The sequence below is a fragment of the Anabrus simplex genome, chromosome 2, assembly GCF_040414725.1.
Source record: "Anabrus simplex isolate iqAnaSimp1 chromosome 2, ASM4041472v1, whole genome shotgun sequence".
NCBI classification, from domain to species: domain Eukaryota; kingdom Metazoa; phylum Arthropoda; class Insecta; order Orthoptera; family Tettigoniidae; genus Anabrus; species Anabrus simplex.
The window spans coordinates 1,115,188,535-1,115,212,174 of record NC_090266.1 but is presented as its reverse complement, the minus strand read 5'-3'; the positions used below and the strand labels follow the sequence as shown (position 1 = coordinate 1,115,212,174).

The 23,640-nt window shown below is 37.5% G+C and overlaps 1 protein-coding gene across 1 annotated transcript in view; it reads right to left on the bottom strand.

Moving 5' to 3' along the window:
- Positions 1 to 20,791: 20,791 nt before the first annotated feature.
- The window catches only part of LOC136863323 (sterol O-acyltransferase 1), a 115,769-nt gene continuing 112,920 nt past the window's right edge, over positions 20,792 to 23,640 (bottom strand). Inside the window, exon 11 of the mRNA XM_067139710.2 lies at positions 20,792 to 21,933. Within this exon, the coding sequence (XP_066995811.2) occupies positions 21,877 to 21,933 (57 nt within the window). The 3' untranslated portion in view covers positions 20,792 to 21,876. The remainder of the gene's footprint in view (positions 21,934 to 23,640) is intronic.

The following is a 23,640-nucleotide window of genomic DNA, read 5'->3' as shown; positions in this document are numbered from 1 at the left end:
AACGGACCATTTATATTGGTATTATAGTGAAATGTTTATAAGGCGTTTATGAACATGCAGTATAATCTACAAGGCCTAGGAAATAAGGGAAGAGCGATAACCTGTCTTAAACTTCAGTGCACGTGGGTCAGCTGTTTTGTTCGTAAATATGGCGGAATTGAGTACTGCGGATATTGAACCTGAGCTGAATATAGGCAAAGAAAGTGATACATAATCATTGAGTAGTGGTGGAAGTGAATTTTTAATGAGTGAGGAACATATCAATGAAGGTAATTTTAGTGATAACAGTGTTATAAGTGAAAAAACAATCCAGAAATTGGACCTCATGGCAATGCGCCGGCAATTCAGGTAACACAAACATATTTCATTACTCCGAATTATTATACAGGTAATATTGGACGTGCCCATAATTTGGAAAGTGGATCATGAGAAATATATTATATTTTACATATATTAGGAGGAAAGAAACTAATCAATGACATAGCCAATTGCATAAATATCAACGCAGGATTCAAAGAGGCACAGTCTGGTAAAAAAGATACAGAATGGGAAGACACTTGCTCAGAGGAAATAAAAGCTTACATACATTGACATCTTTCCACTTCCAGAATCACATGATTACTGATTTAGTCCAGACATTGGATATCCTGTACAAAAAACCAACAACCTGAATGACTTTTAGGAGATACAAGACCCTCACAAAATATTTTCATGTTGTGGATGTTAAGACAGCTAAAAGCCAGAGATGATCCCTCTTACGGCATGCTTCAAAGAGTTCTCCCACTCTTGTAAATAATGGACACCTTCCAATACAAATACAATCCAGGCAGAGAATTAGCCACTGAAGGGCTTCAATGTTATGAAACAGTGTATAAAAGAGAAACTGGTAAAGTGGGGTATCAAAGCATTGATTCTTGCCACTTTGAAAGGATATGTTCTCAAAAGCAATATCTATTGTGGTATGAAGGAACCCAGGAACAAGGACATACTGTTGGGAAACCAGGTTGTCATGAATTTATTAGGGTCATACCATCATGTATATTTTGACAATTTGTTCTTCTCCGTGGGGTTACTACAACACTTACATGACAATGGAGTATATGCTTGTGCAACTACAAGACCCAATCATAAAGACTGGCCAGCTGAACTAAAGAATCCTAAATCTCTGAAACTGAAAAGGGAAGGAAGTAAAATGGTTCAGCCTTGGTTTCGCATAACAGGGACATCTGTGCTGTTTCCTCAACCTGTGATCCAAATGTCACAGCTGAAGTAAAAAAAGTGAAACTGGAAAGGGAAAAGACCAAATTACTGTTCCACGCCCTTTAACAATTGACAGGTACAGAAAATACACAGAGGTGTAGATAGATCAGATCAAAACAGATCTAACTATAATTTGGAAAGGAATGGTGGAGGTATACTGTATTTTTGGATTTACACTAAACACGGCAATAGCAAATAGTTTCATATCATACAATGACACTAATCAACCAGCACCTTCCAGACAGGGTCACACTCAAACTTTAGAACCATCAAGGACGCGCCTTCGTCGCAAACGATTGTTACCATTGTTAATCTTTTCTCCCAGAAATCTCTACAAAATCACCTAGATATCAGGAAGGAAGACGGTATGTGCATATTGTGCATCCATTGGAAGGAAAGTAGCATTAGGAGGAGGGATTCAGACAACATGGGTATGTGACAAATGCAGCCCATCTCTGTGTCGAGTAGGATGCTTCCTCCAGTATCATTAACACAGGGGGGGGTGGAGGTTTGAACTAACAACCTCATGACTCCAGGAAGAGATATGGATGCGATATGTTTTCTAATATTAATTACAATTTGAACACATTGTGGTCAGTAGTTTTTATTATATTTAACCTTTTCTGAAACAATGTGCTGTGCTTCAATTGTTCCTAAATAATAGGTTGAAACCTGTGGATAAACTGATTGAAAATGCGGGCGAGAAGGGGTTAATGAACTGCAAGCCCATGTAACGACGACGACGATTGTTGTATAAAGGTGTCCAACAGCTAGATAGGTCATCGGCCCCTAATGATATGAATTACAACAAAAGGAAAATTAAAACTTCAAAATGTATCCACCGGCTAGAATCTAAAACGAATGATGACGAAAAAATTATAGTGAGACACAAAAAAATCAGTGGATCCAATTCTCAGTGCCTTAATTACTGGGATGATGCTGATCTAAAGGGGTCCAAAATCCAGGTCATCAGCCCCTCATAATGCTACTAATCACTGGTTCCTCCTATAGTGGTACTAATCACAGGTAATGTAGAACCATGGTATGTCACACACAATGGCACCACTCATGTGTTTTGCCCATAAGGGTATTACTAAGCAACGCAGACCTAGGGTGTTCCTCACATAGAGAGACTACTCATGGGCGCCGATATTCCCGTGGTGTTCCTCGCATAGTGGAACTAATCACAGGCCATATATATTCATGGTGTTGCTAACATAGTGGTATCAATCATAGGCAATGCAGACCCACAGTGAATCACACATTATGGTAACGCCCACAGGCAACACAAACCCACAGTGTTACACACATAAGGGTACTACTCTCAGGCAATGCAGACCCATGGTTTTCCTCATATAGTGGTATTAATCACGGGTGCCAGCCATACTCGTGGTGTTTCTCACATACTGGTACTAATCACAGGTAGCTTAGACCCATGGTGTTTCTCAGTAAGTGGTACTACTCATAGGTAACACAGAAACCATTCTGAACACAGTGGAGCCAACTGATGGAATGTACACGATGACACTTATCACAGAAAACGCTCAGACCCGTAGTGGTTTTTTTTCTTTTTTTTTTTGATAATGGTACTGCTCCCGTAGACCGATGGTTTTCCTCACAAGGTGGTATTAGTCGCAAGTAACGTTGACCCATGGTGTTCCATACGTAATTGTACTAATCATAAGTAGTCTCTTGGTTCTAATATCTTTCCTTGGTCACCCCTTACAAAAGGCAGGGGATACCATGGGTGTATTCTTCGTCTGCATCCCCCCACCCACAGGGGCTACATTGAGGCTAGAAAAGAAGCATGGCTGCATTCCTGGTTGTGAAGGCCCTACAATCCAAGGCGTCTTACTGGTATAAACAAGATTAGCAGTTTCAATTGGATGACACTGATATTGTTAACTTTCTGAATGAGAATGAAGGGAAAAAAAAAAAAAAAAAAAAAATAGTGTACAGCAAACTTTACTCGCAGTGAAGGATTCAATGCACAGGAGATGGTGCAAACTTACATGGAGCAACAGAAGAAGGCTACAGACCTACCGATGTTTTGGCGTAACGAGCAAATGTTTATCATCAGGTGAACTTGTACTACTATTGACATGCTTTCTTTTCCCTAAAGAAAATATTACGTCTATTAGATCTAATATGTACACCTTTTAACAGTGTTGTACTTGTGAATTCATTAAATAAAACATTTCATTCTTGTTTTAATTGTACTACCTAGTTTTATTTCATATTGTTGTCATTTTGCATATAATGGAGACTACTGTGTTGTATCCAGTGGCAGGAATTCCTTCACTACTGTATTGATATGCATATTCCCGATTACCATATAACTGAAAATGGGTCTAACAAAAAATAAGTAAATTTATTAGAAACAATGGATTTAATAAACTTTCACAATTACAGGAAAACATAACACTTAATAAATGCCTATATTTCTGTCATATTTGAACCCTATAATATTTATACACAATACACAATCCCAAAATGTATAAAAATATAACAGTCTTCTTACATTACAATTATGGTATATTACACAGTAAAGAATTTTCTGTACTCAACACCACAATGACCAGCCTAAGACTTGAGAAACATTTAAAATAACATTCTGAATATCACACAGTTCTAGGAAAATTTAAAACCTTAGAAATATCATTAATGGCACATATTTACCTTAATCTATAGAGAAACAGTAACCTTTTGGCACAATTATTATTTTATGTGAGATGAGTGAGAGAGGGAAGAAAGAGTACAGTATTTCTGGGGTGACAGAATACCTCAGATACTCCCTTCTCTGCTTCTAATCTCCAATTTCGTCATGCCTCCAATTATTTGCTGTCCTCCATAAAAAAACTTTTTTAAAAATATTTTCATATAATAAAATGCATATCTGGGAATGTTTGGTACAGTCTATTATTTAATAGACTTTACATAAATGTAAATTCTCTTACAATCTTGCATCTTAATGTGTAATATTTCCTTCATTCATCCTTAAAAAGCAGACCTCCATCATGCCATAATAAAATTTTACTAAACAAGAAATGAACATAGAAATGGAGAAGATTCTCTTAATATCTGCGTAACAATTTACAAACATAAGGAATGGATGAATTAACAAAATGTAGGAACGTTGCTTCAAAGTGATTCTGGTGGCTTAAATACATACGTTACAGGTCAAACCCTATTTTAGGAGGAGAGTTTGGCCTATTCCAAACAAGATTGTCCTGATAACCTTTGAATAAACTAGTTCTTCCAAGGCCAAATTGTTTATGCTGACTGATTTTAGAATAAACTTCCGGTAGTTCTCGCTATGCCAAATGGTTATATCTGACAAGGAACATATTTCAACTTGTTAAATGTAGGCAGGCAGCATGTCTGCAGTGGGGTGTTTATTAGTTACGCTGACATTAGGCGACATTGTTGTCTGAATGTGAATCATTTCTAGTATACAAGACTGCTTTCACCTATGCAAAACCGTTTTAAAACTTTTGTATTATTCAGCTGTACAGTTTTTTGTTTGTTTCTGTGTTTCTTGTCATCATGTTCATCAAGTGGTAACACAAAAATAATGGAGAGAGAGAGCTTCTTGGCAGAGAGTGAAAAATTCACTACTACTTTCAGGGTGGCGTGCACCATCTTGGAGAAAATTACTACAGAAGTAGCGTTTACTAAAGAAGTCCATACTACAGAAGTAAATTACTATGGGAGTTACTTACTCCGGAAGTAACGTCGGAGAGTTGAAGTACAATTTACTCTTTTAGTTACTACTATAGAAGTAGCCTTCGTTACTCGCGGTGTAGTGTTGTGTTTGTGTATCTTCTTTAAAGAAATCTAAATGGATAAGGTTATGTGTGATAGGGAACGGGGGAAAAACGTAAGTGAAAAAGATAATTGCTTATTAATGCAGATAATGACGATCTATGCAAAGGATACAGGGTGTAAGAAACACAACATAAAGGTGCTGCATAAGAAAAGAAATTCATGGAAAGTCGTGAAAGAAGAATTCAATGCTTCGAGTTACGGAAAACGCAGTGAAGAGCAAGTCAAGATTCTGTGGAAGGACTTAAAAACGAAGGTGGAAGCAAAGCAGAAAGTCATGGACACGCGGGAAAAATGAAAACTGATGGTGGTTTCTTCATACAGATCGCCTACATCCACAGCGAAATTTTCCCATTTTCACACCAGGCAAATCCTGGGTCTGTACTTTAAGGCCACAGCCACTTCCCAATCCCTAGGCCTTTCCTGGCCTATCGTTGCCATAAGACCTATCTGCCGGTGCAACGTTAAGAAAAAAAGAAAATGAACAGAAAATTAAAAAAAAAAAAACAAACCTCTTCCGATTTCTGAAAAGTTCACCGTCGTCACCGAGACGGCAAAAAATGGGAATATCCGCGCGGTCACAGTCAATTGCACCCATGAATGTGTGGAAACCTGCCAACGTGAAGAATATCCGTTTTATTTTCCGAACAATCATCATCATTTGCAGGCGTACCTCCCTCTTAGCCTCAACTAGTGCTTTAACCACGCGATGAAAGATACGGCCAGCAGTTGTGCGGTAAACGTTAATTAGATCACCGGCAACTGTACTGAAATGTTCTGATACGAAACACTCGTAGGGCACACAACTGTAATTTGAGAGATACAACAAAATTAAGACAAGAATTCAGCTGTAAGTGATCTCCAAGTAGATTTAGAAGGAAAGGAAAGTAAAGGATTCCTTCCTAAGACCAAAAACTTTCCTGAAACTCTCCGTGTGCACATACGGCTTTCGCCTTTCACACACTGTAGGTCTACGCACTATTACATTTCCCATCGTTTTCTGCGTCGAGATCATCAATATAATCTAAGTAATCCACAAACACGTTTGAAACTTCTTTCCTCTCATATACGGCATGATATTATCATTAGTCAACAAGTCTAAAATTAGCTTACTCCATGCACGACGTGAGAGTAAATTCTTACCTATATTCGTGCGTTAATTACTTCTTTAGTAATATACTACAAGATAGTGCTCTTCAGCATTTTACTCTTGTAGTAATTTAGTCCAGGAGTATCTGAAAGGACTGAAATACTTCGGAAGTAATTTACTCTCATATGGAAATCGCTGAATGCTGACTTCAAGAGTACTTCACTACGGAAGTAGAACTTACTCTTTATTGGTGCACGCCACCCTTAATGTTATAACAACACAGGACAAATACTTAGAACATATGCGAGAAGTGGATGACGCTAAAAATGCACAAAAGGGGAACACCTATGCAACAAAGAAGCCTAAAACAATTTGAAGTAGAGGAAATAAGGAAACTTGTAGCAAGAAATGAAGGTAACACGAATATAAAATATTACCTTTCAGCTGATGAAATATACAATATTATTGATCCTGCTTATGTGGCAGTAGAGTATGTTCGTTATGATACAACGTTAGTGAAACATCTTAATTTGCAAACTTAAGGAGATGATGTGTCTTTACTTGTCCACGAGTACAGTTTGAAAGGAAAAGATGAAAAGAAAAGGGGGGTTGGTTTCCAAGCCTATTTTTCACTCTGAAAAGAACAATATCATATACAGTCGAACCTGCTTTATACGCGACTCTATTCTGCGTAATTCGTACTTGTACGTAATTTCCTTTAGGTCCCGGCAAAATGTAATATATAGGCGTGTTAATTAAACCTTATTTATACGTAATCCGTTTATACGTTATACGTATACGTATTAAGTGTCAGTGAAATATAACCGAGTTTTGCATAATTGTAATGAGCACGTGCTTTTTTAAAAGAAACTACTGTATTTACGAAGTTGCCACTTTGTCGGTGTAGGCGGAAGTAGAGTGGTCTGGTTTCGGTGCTGAAACAGAACACAAAGAGTTTCGCTGAGTGACATGATTGACACTTACTTATTGGCGGCTTAACATTATTTTTTTTTGCTAGTTGTTTTACGTCGCACCGACACAGATAGGGACGATGGGACAGGAAAGGGCTAGGAGTGGGAAGGAAGCGGCCGTGGCCTTAAGGCACAACCCCAGCATTTGCCTGGTGTGAAAATGGGAAACCACGGAAAACCATTTTCAGGGCTGCCGACAGTGGGGTTCGAACCTACTATCTCCCGAATACTGGCCGCACTTAAGCGACTGCAGCTATCGAGCTCAGTGGCGGCTTAACAAAGGCCAACCGATCGAGTCCCCTTCGCTCTCTATCTCGCTCCTCCTCTACCTTCGTCGTTTTTGACATTCACAATGCCGCCAAAGATTAAGTTACATTACAAGCAAAGTGGGCGGTTTCGGTACAGAAACAAAAGAAAATACAGCAAATTTGTTTGAATATGAGAATTTCTTTCGTGGGAACAACAGAGAAGTAAAATGTCCACGGTGCCGGTATGTGGTGTTTACTGTTGAACAGTAGTTTTGTCATTCAGTTGCTTTTGATTAGCCATGGAGAACAGAAAAAGGAAAAGTTGAAAAAGTAAAATTTATACGAGAAGTGGACGCTAATCCACACAAAACAAAAAGTGAAATTGCTTCAGACTTAGGGATTGCTTATTCAACGCTATGTGCAGTCATCAGTAAAAGAAACTCTATTTTGGATGACTTCTTAAAACTGGGTTCAAAATCAGCAAAGCGCAGCCGTCAGCAAGAAGGAAGGTACGTAGATTTGGAGAAAGCACTTTTCACATGGTTCCAGCAAAAGCGGGCTGCAGGTCTACCAATTAGTGGTGACATGTTGAAGGCAAAGGCGATAGATTTAGCTAAAAAGATGAGTATCACTGCTGATTTCAAGGCTTCATCAGGATGGTTGCAAGGATTTAAAGACTGTCATGGAATCACAGGGAGAACAATTTCAGTGACTCAAAAGCTGTTGACATCGTGGTGCAACACTGGAAAGAAGAGATTCTGCCGGGTATAGTAAGCGATTATCAGCCTCCAAACATATACAATTGTGATGAGACCGGCCTATTCTACAATCTCCTTCCCAGTAAAACATTAGCTGAAAAAGGTGACTCATGCCATGGAAGGAAGAAAGTGATACGAAAATCGAAGAATCCGAGGTGTTTTAAGGGTGCGAAAACAAAACCTACGGAATATGAATCCAACAGAAATTCTTGGATGACTATGCTTCTAATGGAACAGTGGTTCAAAAACTGGACATTAAAATGAAAAAAAGAAACAGAAGATCCTTCTTCTCATGGATCGATGTGCAGCACATTCACCTCAAATCATTCTGGAGAATGCCCGAGTGGAATTTTTCCCTCCTAACTGTACCAGTGTTCTACAACCACTTGATTTGGGCATCATTGCAAATTTCAAAGTGCATTATAGAAAAATGCTGGTTCAACATTTGATAACACTGAGTGATGCAGGAAATGAGCCTCTCTTCATTAATTTGCTACAAGCTATGGACTTTATTTCGACTGCCTGGAAGCAGGTGTCATCCTTCACAATTGGCAACTGTTTTTGCAAAGCTGGTGTCTTACTAGAAGAGGCTGCCTCCAATGATGATTATAGGGACGTAGTTTTGTCTGGCAATGAGCTAACGCCACCGGAGGGTGTAGAATTCGATACTTTTGTGCAGCTAGATGATAATCTGGCTGTATGTGGAGAATTACCGGATGAAGACATTATTGCTGATGTGTCAACAACGCGGTAGTGATCGACCCGCTACAAGCGATAGTGACAGTGATGGAGATAACGACTTGAATCTTGAAACACCTCAACTGAGTGAAGTGTTAAATGCAATCGATGTGTGTAGGCATTACATCAGTGCAAAAAGTTGTAGTGAAAATGCTTTGAACTCATTACTAAGTTTGCAAAAGGAGGTTTATACTCTTAATGCAAGAAAAGTGAAACAAGCCAAACTATCTGATTTCTTTAAGGCTGGACCAAGTTCAAAATATTTTCTGTCTTAATGTATTTATTATTTGCAAGGATTTACACATGCAGGTCCATTCCATTGGTTTTTCAGTAAATATGTGATGTATTGTGTAAGTCTGATTTCTAAGTAATTCTCAGTTACAAGTAGATGTTTCTCTTCCCTTTGATATACGTATAAGTCAGGTTCAACTGTGTGTATATATATATATATGCCAAGTCGGTCTTGTCAACTTTTAGACACAAACAGACAGAAATTTTAAATTAATAATGGTGTATCAGGTTCACCTAAATAAATTTGTTTTGCTCCGTCCCTAGCAAACGAAGAGATCTGATGAGGCGCCTACCAGATGAATGACACATTTTTAAACTTTTGGGCCTTCGTGCATACTACAGTCAGACAATGGCCAAGAATATGTGAACCACTTGATGGTAAAAATAACACACATGTGGCCTGAACTCAAAAATGTCAGTACAGTCAGCACACTCAAGAGCCTGGAGTCTGCAGAACAAGCAAATCAAGATATTGAAAACATGCTCGCTGCCTGGATGAATGAGCAGAAAACAACTAACTGGTTTATCAAAAACAGAGCGTTCCACTCAGACATTAAACAACCAACTCACAAGCCCGTGTTTGGCACCAATCCCAGAGTTGGTCTTTCTTCTACTTCATTGCCTCCAGAGCTAGTGAATAACATTGCATAACGCTACTATGAAGCTCTTCAAAGGAGGCAGCCAAACATCTGACTCCAGGGAATACACTGTCACCAAGATTATATGGATTACCTAAAATCCACAAAGATGTTCCCCACAGACCAATAGTTAGTGTGATAAGTTCTCCTACATATGCTCTGGCCAAATATCTTAGCCAGGGCCTCTCAGGGTGCATGCGCCCACGCACTGCACGGCGCAAGGTGCAGGAGACGACTTCACTAGGCTGACCAGAGTGCGAAACCCCCACTCCTCTTCCCTACATCTGTCTCACCCGTTCGGCCTGTCTCCGCCTTCTTCACCTTCCCCACTGATTTCCCCCTCACTGGGAAATGTTTTTGTACAGTGAGCAGAGACACTCAGTTGTATGGGACAATGTTACCGGTGTTAAAAACTCATCTTTCAATATGGTTTGAGCAGACAATTTATTTCTCTAGCTCTTTTCCTTTTTCTTTCCAATTATACCAGTAATGTCTGGAACAAGGGATCGGCTGACAGCAATTCTCAGAGCGTTTTTTAACTTACGATCAGAAATACTCACACGCAATCTAGTTCTCGTACATGTGAAAGCAGAAAAAAAAGGAAAACTTTGTCATATGCTGTGGAACCAAATGTAGAAATAATCTTAGCGGATTCTCGATGCAGCTTAGGAAAATCTTCCTTCGACAAAATTTCGACAAGAATTCGAGCAAAGCCTTTGTATTGAAAAATAGATCTTTTTGATGATCATGTACATATTGTCCCACTGATTAAGCATTTAGTTTTATCGTCACGACTGAGAAAAAAATACGAAAGTTCCCAGTTCGGTTGAAATAGACTTTCGGAAGCTTTTGCTTCCTTCGAAACAGGTTGCATTAGGTTGTTGCTTTGCGCTTATCTATTTCACTGATAAACAAGCCGTTTACCAGCGAACGCTTCGTCGCACTCAGTACACTACACCATCCACGTCAAGCAGAGTTGAGCAGAGTCGGACCGATGCTCAGTGCACGGAGCCCTTGCGCCTCGGTTTGCACGCGTGAGATTTTGGGATTTTGAGAGGCCCTGATCTAAGCAAATAGCTTCAGCCATATATAGGACTTATTGTATCACACGTTATGGACACAATACATTTCGTTAAGTTGTCAACCATAACCCTTCAACCTAACGCACTTCCGTGCGTTTTCATGCGGAGTCCTTGTTCATTTAAGTGTCGACTGACTCTACCATGTCTCTCACTAATCATCTGTTCCCTGAGGACATTTCAACGTTTTCTGTTGGTTGGCAATATAATGATGTGCTGTCCACTCATTTTTGGCAATTCACAAATTTGGATTTTAGGATGAGATTTGGATATTATTTTAAATGAAGTACATCAACTTAGGAGAACTTTTTACTAAATCTCCCACAATATTTGATGGATTATAAAGGCTACATTTTCAATTTTATCATTCCATACAGCCTCCGTGGCTCACGCGGCAGTGTGCCGGCCTCTCACCACTGGATGCCGTGGTTCAAATCCCAGTCACTCCATGTGAGATTTGTGTTGGACAAAGCGGAGGAGGGACAGGTTTTTCTCTAGGTACTCCGTTTTTCCCTGTCATCTTTAATTCCAGCAACACTCGCCATTAACATTTCATCTCATCTGTCAGTCATTTATCATTGCCCCGGAGGAGTGTGACAGGCTTTGACAGCCGGCACATTTCCTATCCTCGCCGCTAGATGGGGGGCTTCATTCATTCATTCATTCATTCCATTCCTGACCCGGTCGAATAACTGGAAACAGGCTGTGGATTTTCATTCTATAACATTTGTGGCTCGTTCTCCCCCTTGATATTTAAAATGCAATATTTTAACATAAATTCCTTTTATTATATAAGAATGTAAGATTCACTATGTAATATTCAGATATTTTACAGGACTTCCTACTGCATAACCTAATGCGTCTGAAAATGGCCAAAATATGTCCTGATCACTAATTCTGTAATGTTTTTTGCAATTTTAAGTTGGAAATAAAATATAACTGTATTGACTAGGCAGAAAACTAACCTTCTATTTTATTATATTGTAAATTGTCAATATGGAACCACGATGAAATTTATTACATGCACTCTGTCTTTGCTGCCATATTTTTTAGGAATCTCATTTCACCAGCTTGAATTTTGCTCTGTCTCCGCTGCACGTGTTAATCACTACCTTACACTTCATTGGTACCTCCATCTTCCAAACTAGATTCCGTACACTCTGGTAAAATGCATTTCCCTTTTGCTAATCTCTATATAAAGCATTGCATTTTGTAATTACTAATCTCCTCTCAAATCAGCAATGGACAACAACGACAGTTGCACGAGTGAGGCATCGCCTCAGTGAAACGCTACTGTTCAAGGGTTAACACACCTGACATCATCTAATGTCAGTTAATAATTATTTCGTTATGAAGTATGTCATAAAATTAATGCTTTCTGATTTACTGCTTACTACAACAATTAAAGGAAGGGCTCAGGGGAGCATAACATTATGCTACAATGACCACTTTTTACAGAAAAGCAATTCTAATGCACAAAAATTTCCATAAATCATATAAACAACATTCACAAATGATCACACCTGCCACATTTTGTTATCTTTGTAGTAATGACTTACATTATAATAGTTATTTAGTGGAAACGTTTTTGTTCTTTTAGATAACAAAGGAATGTACTGTCACAAAAGAACTACTGTAGAAGTCCATATTATCTTTCACTTCCATCTTCAGCAATCAGTGAACTGCAGTATTCATGGTAAATATGTGGAATATACGTAAGATATGAAAAGAATACAAGCAAATATTATGAAGTCAACAGAATGTTAAGCCACTACAGTAAAATGTCATTGTAACTAACGCCAGTTTAACGAAATGTTCAGAATAGCAAAATTACTTTTAGCTCCTTCTCTTTTCCCTATTTAATATGTGTTAAAATATTTCATTGTAATTAATTTCAAATTTTCAATATAACAAATTAAAATGTAGCCTTTTTGCTTATACAGTAGAAGTCCGCAATAGCGAGTATGGCATATAACGAGAACTCCGTTATAGCGATACCATCCTTCTATCCCTTAAAAATTCCTATATTAAACTGTGTGTCGTCCTTTGGTTACAGCAAGAGACCTATCACTGACGCATCCGTTATTACGAGCGATTAAGCGCGCGCGATTTTTTCCGTTCCTGATATTTGCGCTCCCCAGCGATTATATTGCACGCGATCGATTACCTTTGGTACCGTTTCCTCCCTATGTCTACTAGCGAGTTTTCTCGTCGACATTCGAAGGCGATGTCGGAGTTGATTAGTAATACCCGTCGACTGCTGTTCGAGAAGTAAATTTGAAATGAAAGAGGAAAATTTTGTAATAAATGCGTAAATAACGTGGCCGAAAGCAGTTGTTAACTCGTTAAAAATAAAGACTGAGATAAACGATCTCTTAATTTTTATGTCACATACGGAAATTTAGTAAGAATGTGATACACCTCAAGATATGGCAGAGTACATCACTGATTTCAGAGGACAGTTCATATCTTCTCACGTCTAGTTAAAATTTTTTTTTGCTAGGGGCTTTACGTCGCACCGACACAGATAGGTCTTATGGCGACGATGGGATAGGAAAGGCCTAGGAGTTGGAAGGAAGCGGCCTTGGCCTTAATTAAGGTACAGCCCCAGCATTTGCCTGGTGTGAAAATGGGAAACCACGGAAAACCATCTTCAGGGCTGCCGATAGTGGGATTCGAACCTACTATCTCCCGGATGCAAGCTCACAGCCACACGCCTCTACGCGCACGGCCAACTCGCCCGGTAAGTTAAATTTCGGAAAGGCAATTTACATGCAAATTTTTAGCGAGGAGGTTATCATTTCTCTACATGTGTTTCAAATATGTTTTCATGATACATATATGGTTAGGATAGGTGACGCCGTTTGAAAAAGAAAACTGAAGTGTTTGCCACAGAAACCTCTGGAGTGATACCGTATTTCTCCGAATCCAAGACGACGTTTCTTTCTCTCAGAATCTCGTGCGAAAACTCATGGGTTGTCTTGCATTCGCGGCCTAACAGTAAGTTAATGGATACCACTGGCAACTACCGCGGTGCACAAAACTTGTTGACAGTAAACGACCGCCTCTTTACTATAGCCTACATCGCTAGCTGCGACAACCGGTTGTACAGTGCCTGTGTGTAACGTCACTGGATCTCAGGAAATAATGAAGAGAGAATGACGTTCTATTAGCCTCTACAAAAACGTTTCTCAAATCTGCAGAATGGCATCAAAACATGTGAACCTTCGAATTCTTAGACAGGCCGGCTGCTCAGTGGCAGAGTTATAACGCGTCTATTGTTCTTAATGGAAATACTAAATTCCCATGGAGGGAATTAGATATTTTTCCTCCAATAGAGCATATCAAAAATCAGATAGAAAATTAGATGTATGGCTTTTCAGGCGTTTGCTCTATTAACCAGCATTTCGTCTTAGGTCTGACACTAGACTCGTCAGAGTGGGACGTGTCAGACCCTACCCACTGATGCTGGGGTGTATGCAGATGAAATTTATCAGAAGCCTATTATGAGGCACAGTCTGGTAACTGCATACGGGAGATAAAACTCCAGTGGGTAGGGTCTGACACGTCCCACTCTGACGAGTCTAGTGTCAGACCTAAGACGAAATGCTGGTTAATAGAGCAAACGCCTGAAAAACCATACATCTAATTTTCTATCTGATTTTTGATATGCTCTATTGGTGGAAAAATATCTAATTCCCTCCATGGGAATTTAGTATTTCCATTTGGAATTGCTAGGCGGGCATTAATTCCATTGTGGAGTTTTATCTCCCGTATGCAGTTACCAGACTGTGCCTCATAATAGGCTTTGATAAATTTCATCTGCATACACCCCAGCATCAGTGGGTAGGGTCTGACACGTCCCACTCTGACGAGTCTAGTGTCAGACCTAAGACGAAATGCTGGTTAATAGAGCAAACGCCTGAAAAGCCATACATCTAATTTTCTATCTGATTTTCTATTGTTCTTGACGCTTAGTAAAATTAAGTTTTATAGACAGCAGGAATATTTTTGTGATGGATAGTCGTATTGTAAAGATACGTGGAAAAGGTATTGCCGGCAAATTTTCAACGGGTTCTCGTTGATATTATGATGCCAATTTTAAGTTAATGGTCATTAAACACTCGGAAATGTAAAGTAATTGTGCAAGAAAATACGGCATAGGCCTAACTAAAGCCAATATTTGGCATTAGTGTGAAGACAAAGAGCTAAAAAATGCGTACTGTACAAAAAATGCATTCAGTGGTCCGCAACAAGGATGCTTTAAAGAAATCGAAGATGAAATTGTGAGGTATGTGCACGAAAATCGCAAGGGCGGAATGGCCATACTGTGGCGCAATAAACTCGTTCGTTGACTTTCAACGTCCGCGATTAGGCCTATACAACACTAGGCGGCAAGCGAGACGTGCGTGTAGCGGTAGCCGGTTATATATGACGCTGAGTAAAAGTAACGGTTTTATAGACAGCAAGAATAATTTCCTGATGGATCATCGTATTGTAGAGCCGCATGGAATAGGTATTGCCGGCAAATTTTCAACGGGTTCTCTTCACCAATGTTCGGCGTCTAAAAATAGTCTGAAATGCGTAGGCCTACTGTACAACAAAGGCATTCATATGATTTTACAAAATACTTTGAGCCTGATTAAAATTTTTTGAAGGAAAATTTGGGGTTCGTCTTGGATTCCGAGAAATACGGTACTATATTTTTTCAGAATTAAACATACACTTTCACATAGTATCGGATTTCGAAAAATAACAAGTAAGCCGTAGTGTGGATATCATCTGCAGAAACGCAAGTTTTGAACAAACTGATTGCCGTTTCATACCGAATTTTAATGTGTATGGGTTTTTTCGACTTTTATACAAAAATCAGATATAACGACAATCTGCTATAGCGAGTAAATTTTTTGCTGTTATGAATTCTCGCTATAACGGACTTCTACTGTATTTAACATCTTTTTCTTAAAAATGAAATTGAAATTCATCCTGTTTTAATCTCCGGGTATTTCGCACAAGTCTCTATACAGTTAATACCAGATGGCACGCTCTATACAACTCACAGGGTGACTTACCACAAGTGTGTTTTGTCTCCCCAAAGAGACTTGATGGCCACAGGTTGCACTTTCAATTTTACTACCCGACAGTGAACACTACAGCCCAGCCAGAGCTCACAATACTTCCTCTAACAAACGTAATATTCAACTCGAGCTGCGATATCGCTTACATAAAGTACCGGTATAAATTTCTTCCTTCAGATGGCAGAAAAGAACACTGAATTCAGAATCCATAGAATACAAATTATCCTCAACACTACGGCTAAAACCATAAGTTCACAACTACTTCGGCAAAGTATAACCATCGATATACCGATGTTCATTTGTCAGTAATCAACATCGTTTGCAAAATCATAGCTCACAGAACACACTGATGTAAGAAGCTTACATTATATCTGAATAGATGGCGCATATGAGGAGTTTTGCACAGCATCGTGCCTTGTGTACCCCATGTACGGTCTGACGCCATAAGGAAAGCGAAATGCTTGCATCCCGTGTATGGTTTACCATGCAGAGGGGTTGTGATGTTAAGATTTTATATTCTTTCATACCAAAATACACTGATTTATTATTCTGTGCTTCCTATATGTCTATTATCTAATACCAAAATAGACGTCTATGCTGAGGCACAATCTGTTGAGTTAAACAAGCACAGAGGAATCAGACACGCTAGTCTCATCTGGTTGATAATCTTTATCCATGTCACTATCATCAACAGCAGATTCACTTTTACGACTAGATAAACATCCACATATACCTAGGTAATATAATCACGATTTTCCTGTAACACATTCACTGTAATCCCATTCATAGACACTATTTGTACAAAGGCATACCATGTTGTGACACACAACACTTTCTACAGAGGTAAGTAGAAATCTATATTGTGCTGCGCAAAAGTTAATAAAAGAATATTCATTAGAAATTATATTTTCAAGCAAATGAAACTGTAGCAGAAAACTTCTTGCAGTATATTCCTCCAAAAAGAATGCATTGTTAAATTTATGCTTGAGTGATATTCAGGGCTACACTGCTCACAATCAGAGAATCCATAAACCGAAACATTACCACATGAGCCTTTCTACAGTATTTTTTCAGTGGATTCACCCAATTTTGACAAACATGTGATTTAATGTTATGCTTCCCAAGCTCCCCATTTCATTAATTTTAAATTATAAAGTAGAGTACACCCTCTTCATGCAGTTCATGACTAAGCAATCAAATTTTGCATATTTTGAAGTAATCTAACTAACACTAGAGTTATACAAAAAGTAACAATGTTTATTCCAAGACATATCTGCATAGTAAGAGCTTAAGTTCTGACAGCTTATCTCAACTGCCCTATACAAACTAAATTGTAATAATACATTGGTGTAGTAGCATGTACAATTTGAAATCAAAACTGTAAGGATCTTGGTTAAAATGTATTATATCATCGCTACGTATCAAACATTTGATTTATAATCATTTAACTCTATGAATATGAAGAATATTCATTAGAAATTATATTTTTAAGCAAATGAAATTGTAGCAAGAAACTTCTTGCAGGATATTTCTCCAAAAAGAATGCATTGTTAAATTTATACTTGGGTGATGTTCAGGGCTACACTGCTCACAATCAGAGAATACAAGTTCCAAAACAGAACTACCTTAATATTTTGAAACCTGACACAATGCTGCATATTATTCTACTCAACACATGCAACCCAAATCAGGGCAAAAAAATTAATTCTAGAAAGGAACATGTGTTTTAATACTTTAAACTTTATTGCATGCAGACACAAAGGACACCATAAGAGCAAATGAGTCCTTGCACGAGAATTTCACCACATAAAATATATGCACATAAAAGTATTTATTTTACTAAACATTTGTTAGTACCGTAAGAAATTCACAACTATAGACAACTATTATGCACAAAATTCAATGTTTCAAAATCAAATTCTGCACTTCATAACAGTTTTTATATTTGGAAAACCAATTCCAAGTTTTCAGTCATGTATGAACTTGAATGCAGAGTCTCACGGAATAATTAGATGTAACTACTTTTCTGTAGTAAACATTTTATAACATTCTGTATGCTACTAAACACCTTCCGGCTTCTCCAAGATGAAAATAGAAACAACTTTTGTGAACCAGAAGCTAGTATTTCATTACTTCCCAGTGGTTCTAGGAGTCTTATGTATTTCAATTTTAAAATTTGCAACATTCTCTGGTTCTTTAACAGTTCAAATTTCTTTGAAATTAACTGCACACTTCTAATTGATGTGAAAGGACACAATTAAAGAAACTATTCAGAATATTTTACTGTCCAACTTACAATGTTCAGATGTCTCAAATCCATGGAATAATTTTAGGAGTGATCCAAACAAACCAATTTACTGTATTTACTCGCATATATATCACAAATTTTTCTGCATATTCAAGCTTAAAATAAGGGTGCAAGATAGATGCTGGAAGTTAGCAAAGCAAACTTGATTAGAATATCAGTACTTCTTAAAATAATAAAGCCTTATGATTTAACATAATACAGTGCATTTAATTTTAGTGTCTACCTAGTTACCCTGCTACAGTAATGAGTAAACCGTACAGAAGTGTCTCAACGCCGAGTGTCAGGGAGCGGTAAATAACCGATCCCCTAAAGTGACAAGTGGCTTCGGCAGATGAGTTTCTTCAGGTGGGGTGACGGTCCTCTCAATGTAGGAAATGACACTGGAACCAATCGTGTAGTGTCTGACCCCAGGTTGGGCGCAGGTGCAAAAGGTGTCTGTACTCTGTGTTAGCAGCAGTCTAATCTCCTACTGGCCGTAGCTCTAAAATGCCTTTGGGAGTGGAGATCATATCATACTAACAGCCTAAAATGAAGATGGCACTTTCAAATCAGACCCAGAAAAGGTTAGGGTATTCTCCAAGCAACGTGCAGTTCTTATGCTGGGGGAACTGTGAGAAGTGGGCAACCAGCAGAGAGTGGATTAATTAATGAACCTATTATCAACCATTTCTCTGCATTTTGACCCTCTCTGGCCGAGTCTAGGAGCCTTAACTCATTGGGCCCAAGCCACGGAACCGTTCCGTGCTTCATCTTTGTGGATAAAATGCCGGACTACGGAACTGTTCCGTTGTCTCATTTTACTACATAATTCAGCTTTTCCTCAACAGATGGCAAAGAGTTGCATTTGTGATTTGTGTAGGGACTCCTCCTTTGCAATATTATATGCTCTTTGCTAATATATATCAATAGTGTGCTTGGTAATATTAGTTTGAAGTGGGCTATCTCTAGACTTCGAGATTCGCTTGTAAACAAGATGGCTGCCAGTAAAGAACTGAAATTTTCTGATATATAACCCCTTTTAGAATGTAATGATGATTAGGAATGTTATTTTTCAATGAAATTAGTAGTAATGTCAATAATAGTGTGAGAAATGCTCCTGAAGAACAAATAGATGTGGAAATCAAAGAGGAAGTGCAAGGAGAAGAATGTGTTACAGCTCAGCAGGTAGACTGAGTACAGACTCATGAGACTAATAAAATAAAATGCTTTTAATGTATTCCTTATTCCGCAGTTTGTGGGATGAAAGCCATTTATTTTCATGTATATTTGAGGCGTATAGTTTCAAACACAACCAAGCCCATCTTTTGCACGTTCTGATGTTCTGACTTCCATGGATTCCTCTTTACAAGATGAATACGACGAGAACGAAAGTGGGTTTCAAATCCGGCCAGATCACATTTAAAATTACAGCAAAGAATGACGTTTCAAGTCCCTGTTAACCCGCACGAGCCAATAACCCTGCGCTATCCAGTCACGTAGTTCACTGAAGTTTGTTCGAGTCACATGTGGTGGTTTTGTTTGTGTATATTTTTATAAACATTTTATAAATAATAAATATATATAATTAATTGGTTGTTTTTAATAGTATTCATATTTGCTGTGTAATAAAACAGAGGAAATAAATAAACGCCATTCCAGAAAGCGGCAACGTGATCCTTCGACCTGGAAGCGCACGAGGGAAAAACAGCTGAGATGAGTATAATACAATCAACGTGTTGTTAGTGGTGATTCAATCAAGGCTCGGTGATGTGTTTCGAAGGCATGATGGTATTGAATAGGTATAATATGAAAAATATACATTGAAGTAACTATATGAATCCACATATTTGCAAAATATACACTGTTTAAATGTTAATTAGCCTCTACATTGGTCACAATGTTGGGTAATTTTACACAAACATAATGTTTAAAATAATAATATTTAAAGATTTTTCGCTAAATCTTATATAATTTTTAATCATATTTGCTCCAAATAAAGTAAAGATGAACACAGTTGGAAAATAGGCCTAATCTAGATTTCTTTTTTCCTTGCATATTCCGTGACCTTTTTACCACAGTATCATACCTGTAATCACAGAGGAACAGAATAGCATAGGCTACTGAAAATGAAAGATATAGAAGACTTTTATACTGCATACCATGCACACCCCGTTAAAGTTAAACAAGGTGTTTTTATTCTAAGGTACTGTTGCATAAGCATACCCAAAAGACGGTGAAGCAGAAATAATGTATATTGGGCCAAATTTTCTAATCTAAGTTTCAAAGATGGCCAAGTCCTCTTAGGTAAGTTTCAAAATTGGCCAAGTCCCATAGTTAGTTTCAAACATGGTCAAGTCCAAATTTTAAATACACTTTTCAATTCATGTAATATATTTAGACTGTAAAAATTGTATGGTAATGAATTAGGAGCCTCTGTTAAGCAACATAAAGAATAAGGTGTCTGAATATATATGAATTAATATCCTAAACGAGTTTTTTGCTTCTCCTGAAAAAAAAAAAAAAAAAAAAAAAAAAAAAAAAAAACAGCTCAACTGACTTGGCCATGTTTGAAACTATACGCCTCATTTAAATCTTTAATGGTTTTGTAAGTAAGAAATTTCTCATGATACGAAGAGACACTATATTTCCACCAAAATAATCCCAGTCCCAATGCAGTTTCAATCCAAAAAATACGCAGGGCTCAATGGGTTAAAGGTGTATGTTCATTCCTAACTCGGCCATTATAAAGATAATATGGTTTAAGTTACAATATACTAAAATAATATCTGTAACAACAGATACTATAATGTACCAGTTTTGTAATACAGAATCTCCATGTGAATTTAACTACAGTACTCTTTTGTTACATAACATTATATAATATGTCATTTTATATACATTCAGCAAGAATTAAGTAGGTAGAAATATTGGAGGAGCTGATGTTTCAACTTCTTAAATATTATACATACAGCACACAACTCTTTGAGGTCTGGAATGAAGAAAAAGGAACAATATAAATCTTTGGTTAAAAAAAAGGAAACTTTACCCTGTTCTATCATACACAAACTTACTACATGTTTAAGAAAAACAATTTTCATGAAGAACAACCATACATTATGTACTAAGTCGGGAGGAGATATTTGACAAATGGAAAAGAATGGTCTTTACTAAAGTCCAGAAAAATCAGTCTTGACTTAAACAAGGTGGAACTTCTCAAAAGCCACATTATATAGGAAATCATACCTTGACTAATATAGGATAACTAATCTAAGAGTGTATTCACAACCATTCTACCAAAAATGTCCAATATCTGGAAGTCCTCTGTTATAACCGTACAATTTAAGGTAGGAATTGTAAACTTGAGGAAGAGAACTGAAAATGACCTTTAAATTTCACCAGACTGAGTCGGGATCGAACCCGCTAACTTGAGCTCAGGCCAGTGCTTACCACCTAAACTACTCAGCCTGGCTTGACATGGATACATACATGTATAAACATTAATATTAATAAAATGCATCAGGAAATTGGAAATTAAAATGGATACATATAACTTCCTGCAGTTTGTTCGACCAGAACTCCAAAACGAATGTCAGTTTGTGATTGCAAGTCTCAATTAGTTGCTTGCATTGCAAAACCATGATTGCGGAATAAAGAAATCCCACGATGACTCCTGAAATAAGAAAAAGTAATCATCAGTAATCATTACAAAAGGTTCAGCAACATACATAACTTAGTTGATGGACTCCACTGACATGGCAGAGCTTGCCTTCTCTACAGCACATTCACAATCACATTTAAAAAAATCTGTACACCTAGGTCCTGTTTCTTTAAATCTGTGTTAAGTTTTACTTAACAAATCTTAACTAACAATTGTTATTAATTTAACACTTTTTTTTTAAAGTACCCTGTTTCACGAAAACATTTCCAACATTTGTTATGAAACAATTGTTAAAGATAACACATTTCCGTAAGATTTCTGAATGCGTTTGGCAGTGAGCGTCTTTTGTCTCTTTACATATAGCGCTCCTAGTGGTGTGTTGACATAGTATTTTGTCACACAGACACATGGTTGACATTATTATAGATTATGGTTAGCGGAGACCGCTAAGACGTAAACATGTCAAGAGGCAACAAAAGCGTTATGATGATGAATGCGAGACAAATTTTATTATAGTTTTAATTTAAAATTATGAGAGTTTGCTTAAAAAATGAAATAACGGACAATTATATCACAACATTCGATATACCGGTAGCCTAATCTTGTAGGAGTGCAATCTAAGGCTCCTACATCACCGGGAAAATGTGATAATTGATATATTTTGAATGATTTTCGGGCATTTTTTTTTTTATTGTGGGGAAAATATTAACGCTGCAATGGCAGCAAGAATTCTTTGCAGGATTCTACACACTCTTTTCTTGCATTCGTGAACATAGTCACCTACAATTACATGAAAAGTGTCTCATGCATAATATCTAACAAGTAGAGGCCAGACCCTGTGGTCAACCAATTTCACCGAGCTTCAATGTACCTATGGGGAGACACTCAATAGTAACTCGTGTATAAGGGTTTAAGTCAATACGCTTTCTTGTAATCTATCAGTTTCATGTCCGTATTGATACTTGGTATTTACAATCACAAAGAATGGGTACAGGCCACCTAATCAATACTTTATAATATCTTGTTACTAAGCAGTACCGGTTTCGACCTTCACAGAGGTCATCCTTAGCTGGTCACAAAATCTGAAGTTAACTTAACATATAATTTTAAAACATTACTAAATCTAATGAAGAATGTCACATGATGTGAGTGATAATATTAAAATATACAATATATAAAATATACAATGATATGATGTCTCTTCTGGTTTAAAAACAAGCGTCAGTGTTTTATGACATGTATATATTACATAAAATTCTAGTGTACTGTTCGTGAGTAGTAGATAATATGGTGGAATGCAATTTCAACACGTAAAATGTTATGGCATTCTTGAGGTACACTTTGAAGTTCAGTTCATATTGGTGAATCATTGTATACATTCATTGGTATGTTAAACTAAACATTCTGGAACATTCTATGATATGGATGTAATAAAATTTATCAAATAATAATTTGCAACATTACCAAAAAACTAGAAATCAAGCAGTACCATAGTCTAGCATCATACGATATAATGAACATGTACCCTAACATACCTACACATAAAACAATAAAATTAATTGAAAATAATCTAAAAAACCACAGTAACTTAAGCATCCTAGAAATAGAAGAGTTCATGATTTTACTCGAATTCGCCATTAACAATAATTATTTCAAATTCCATAACACCATTTACCAACAACAAGGTCTTCCTATGGGATCTCCTGCTTCAGGTATACT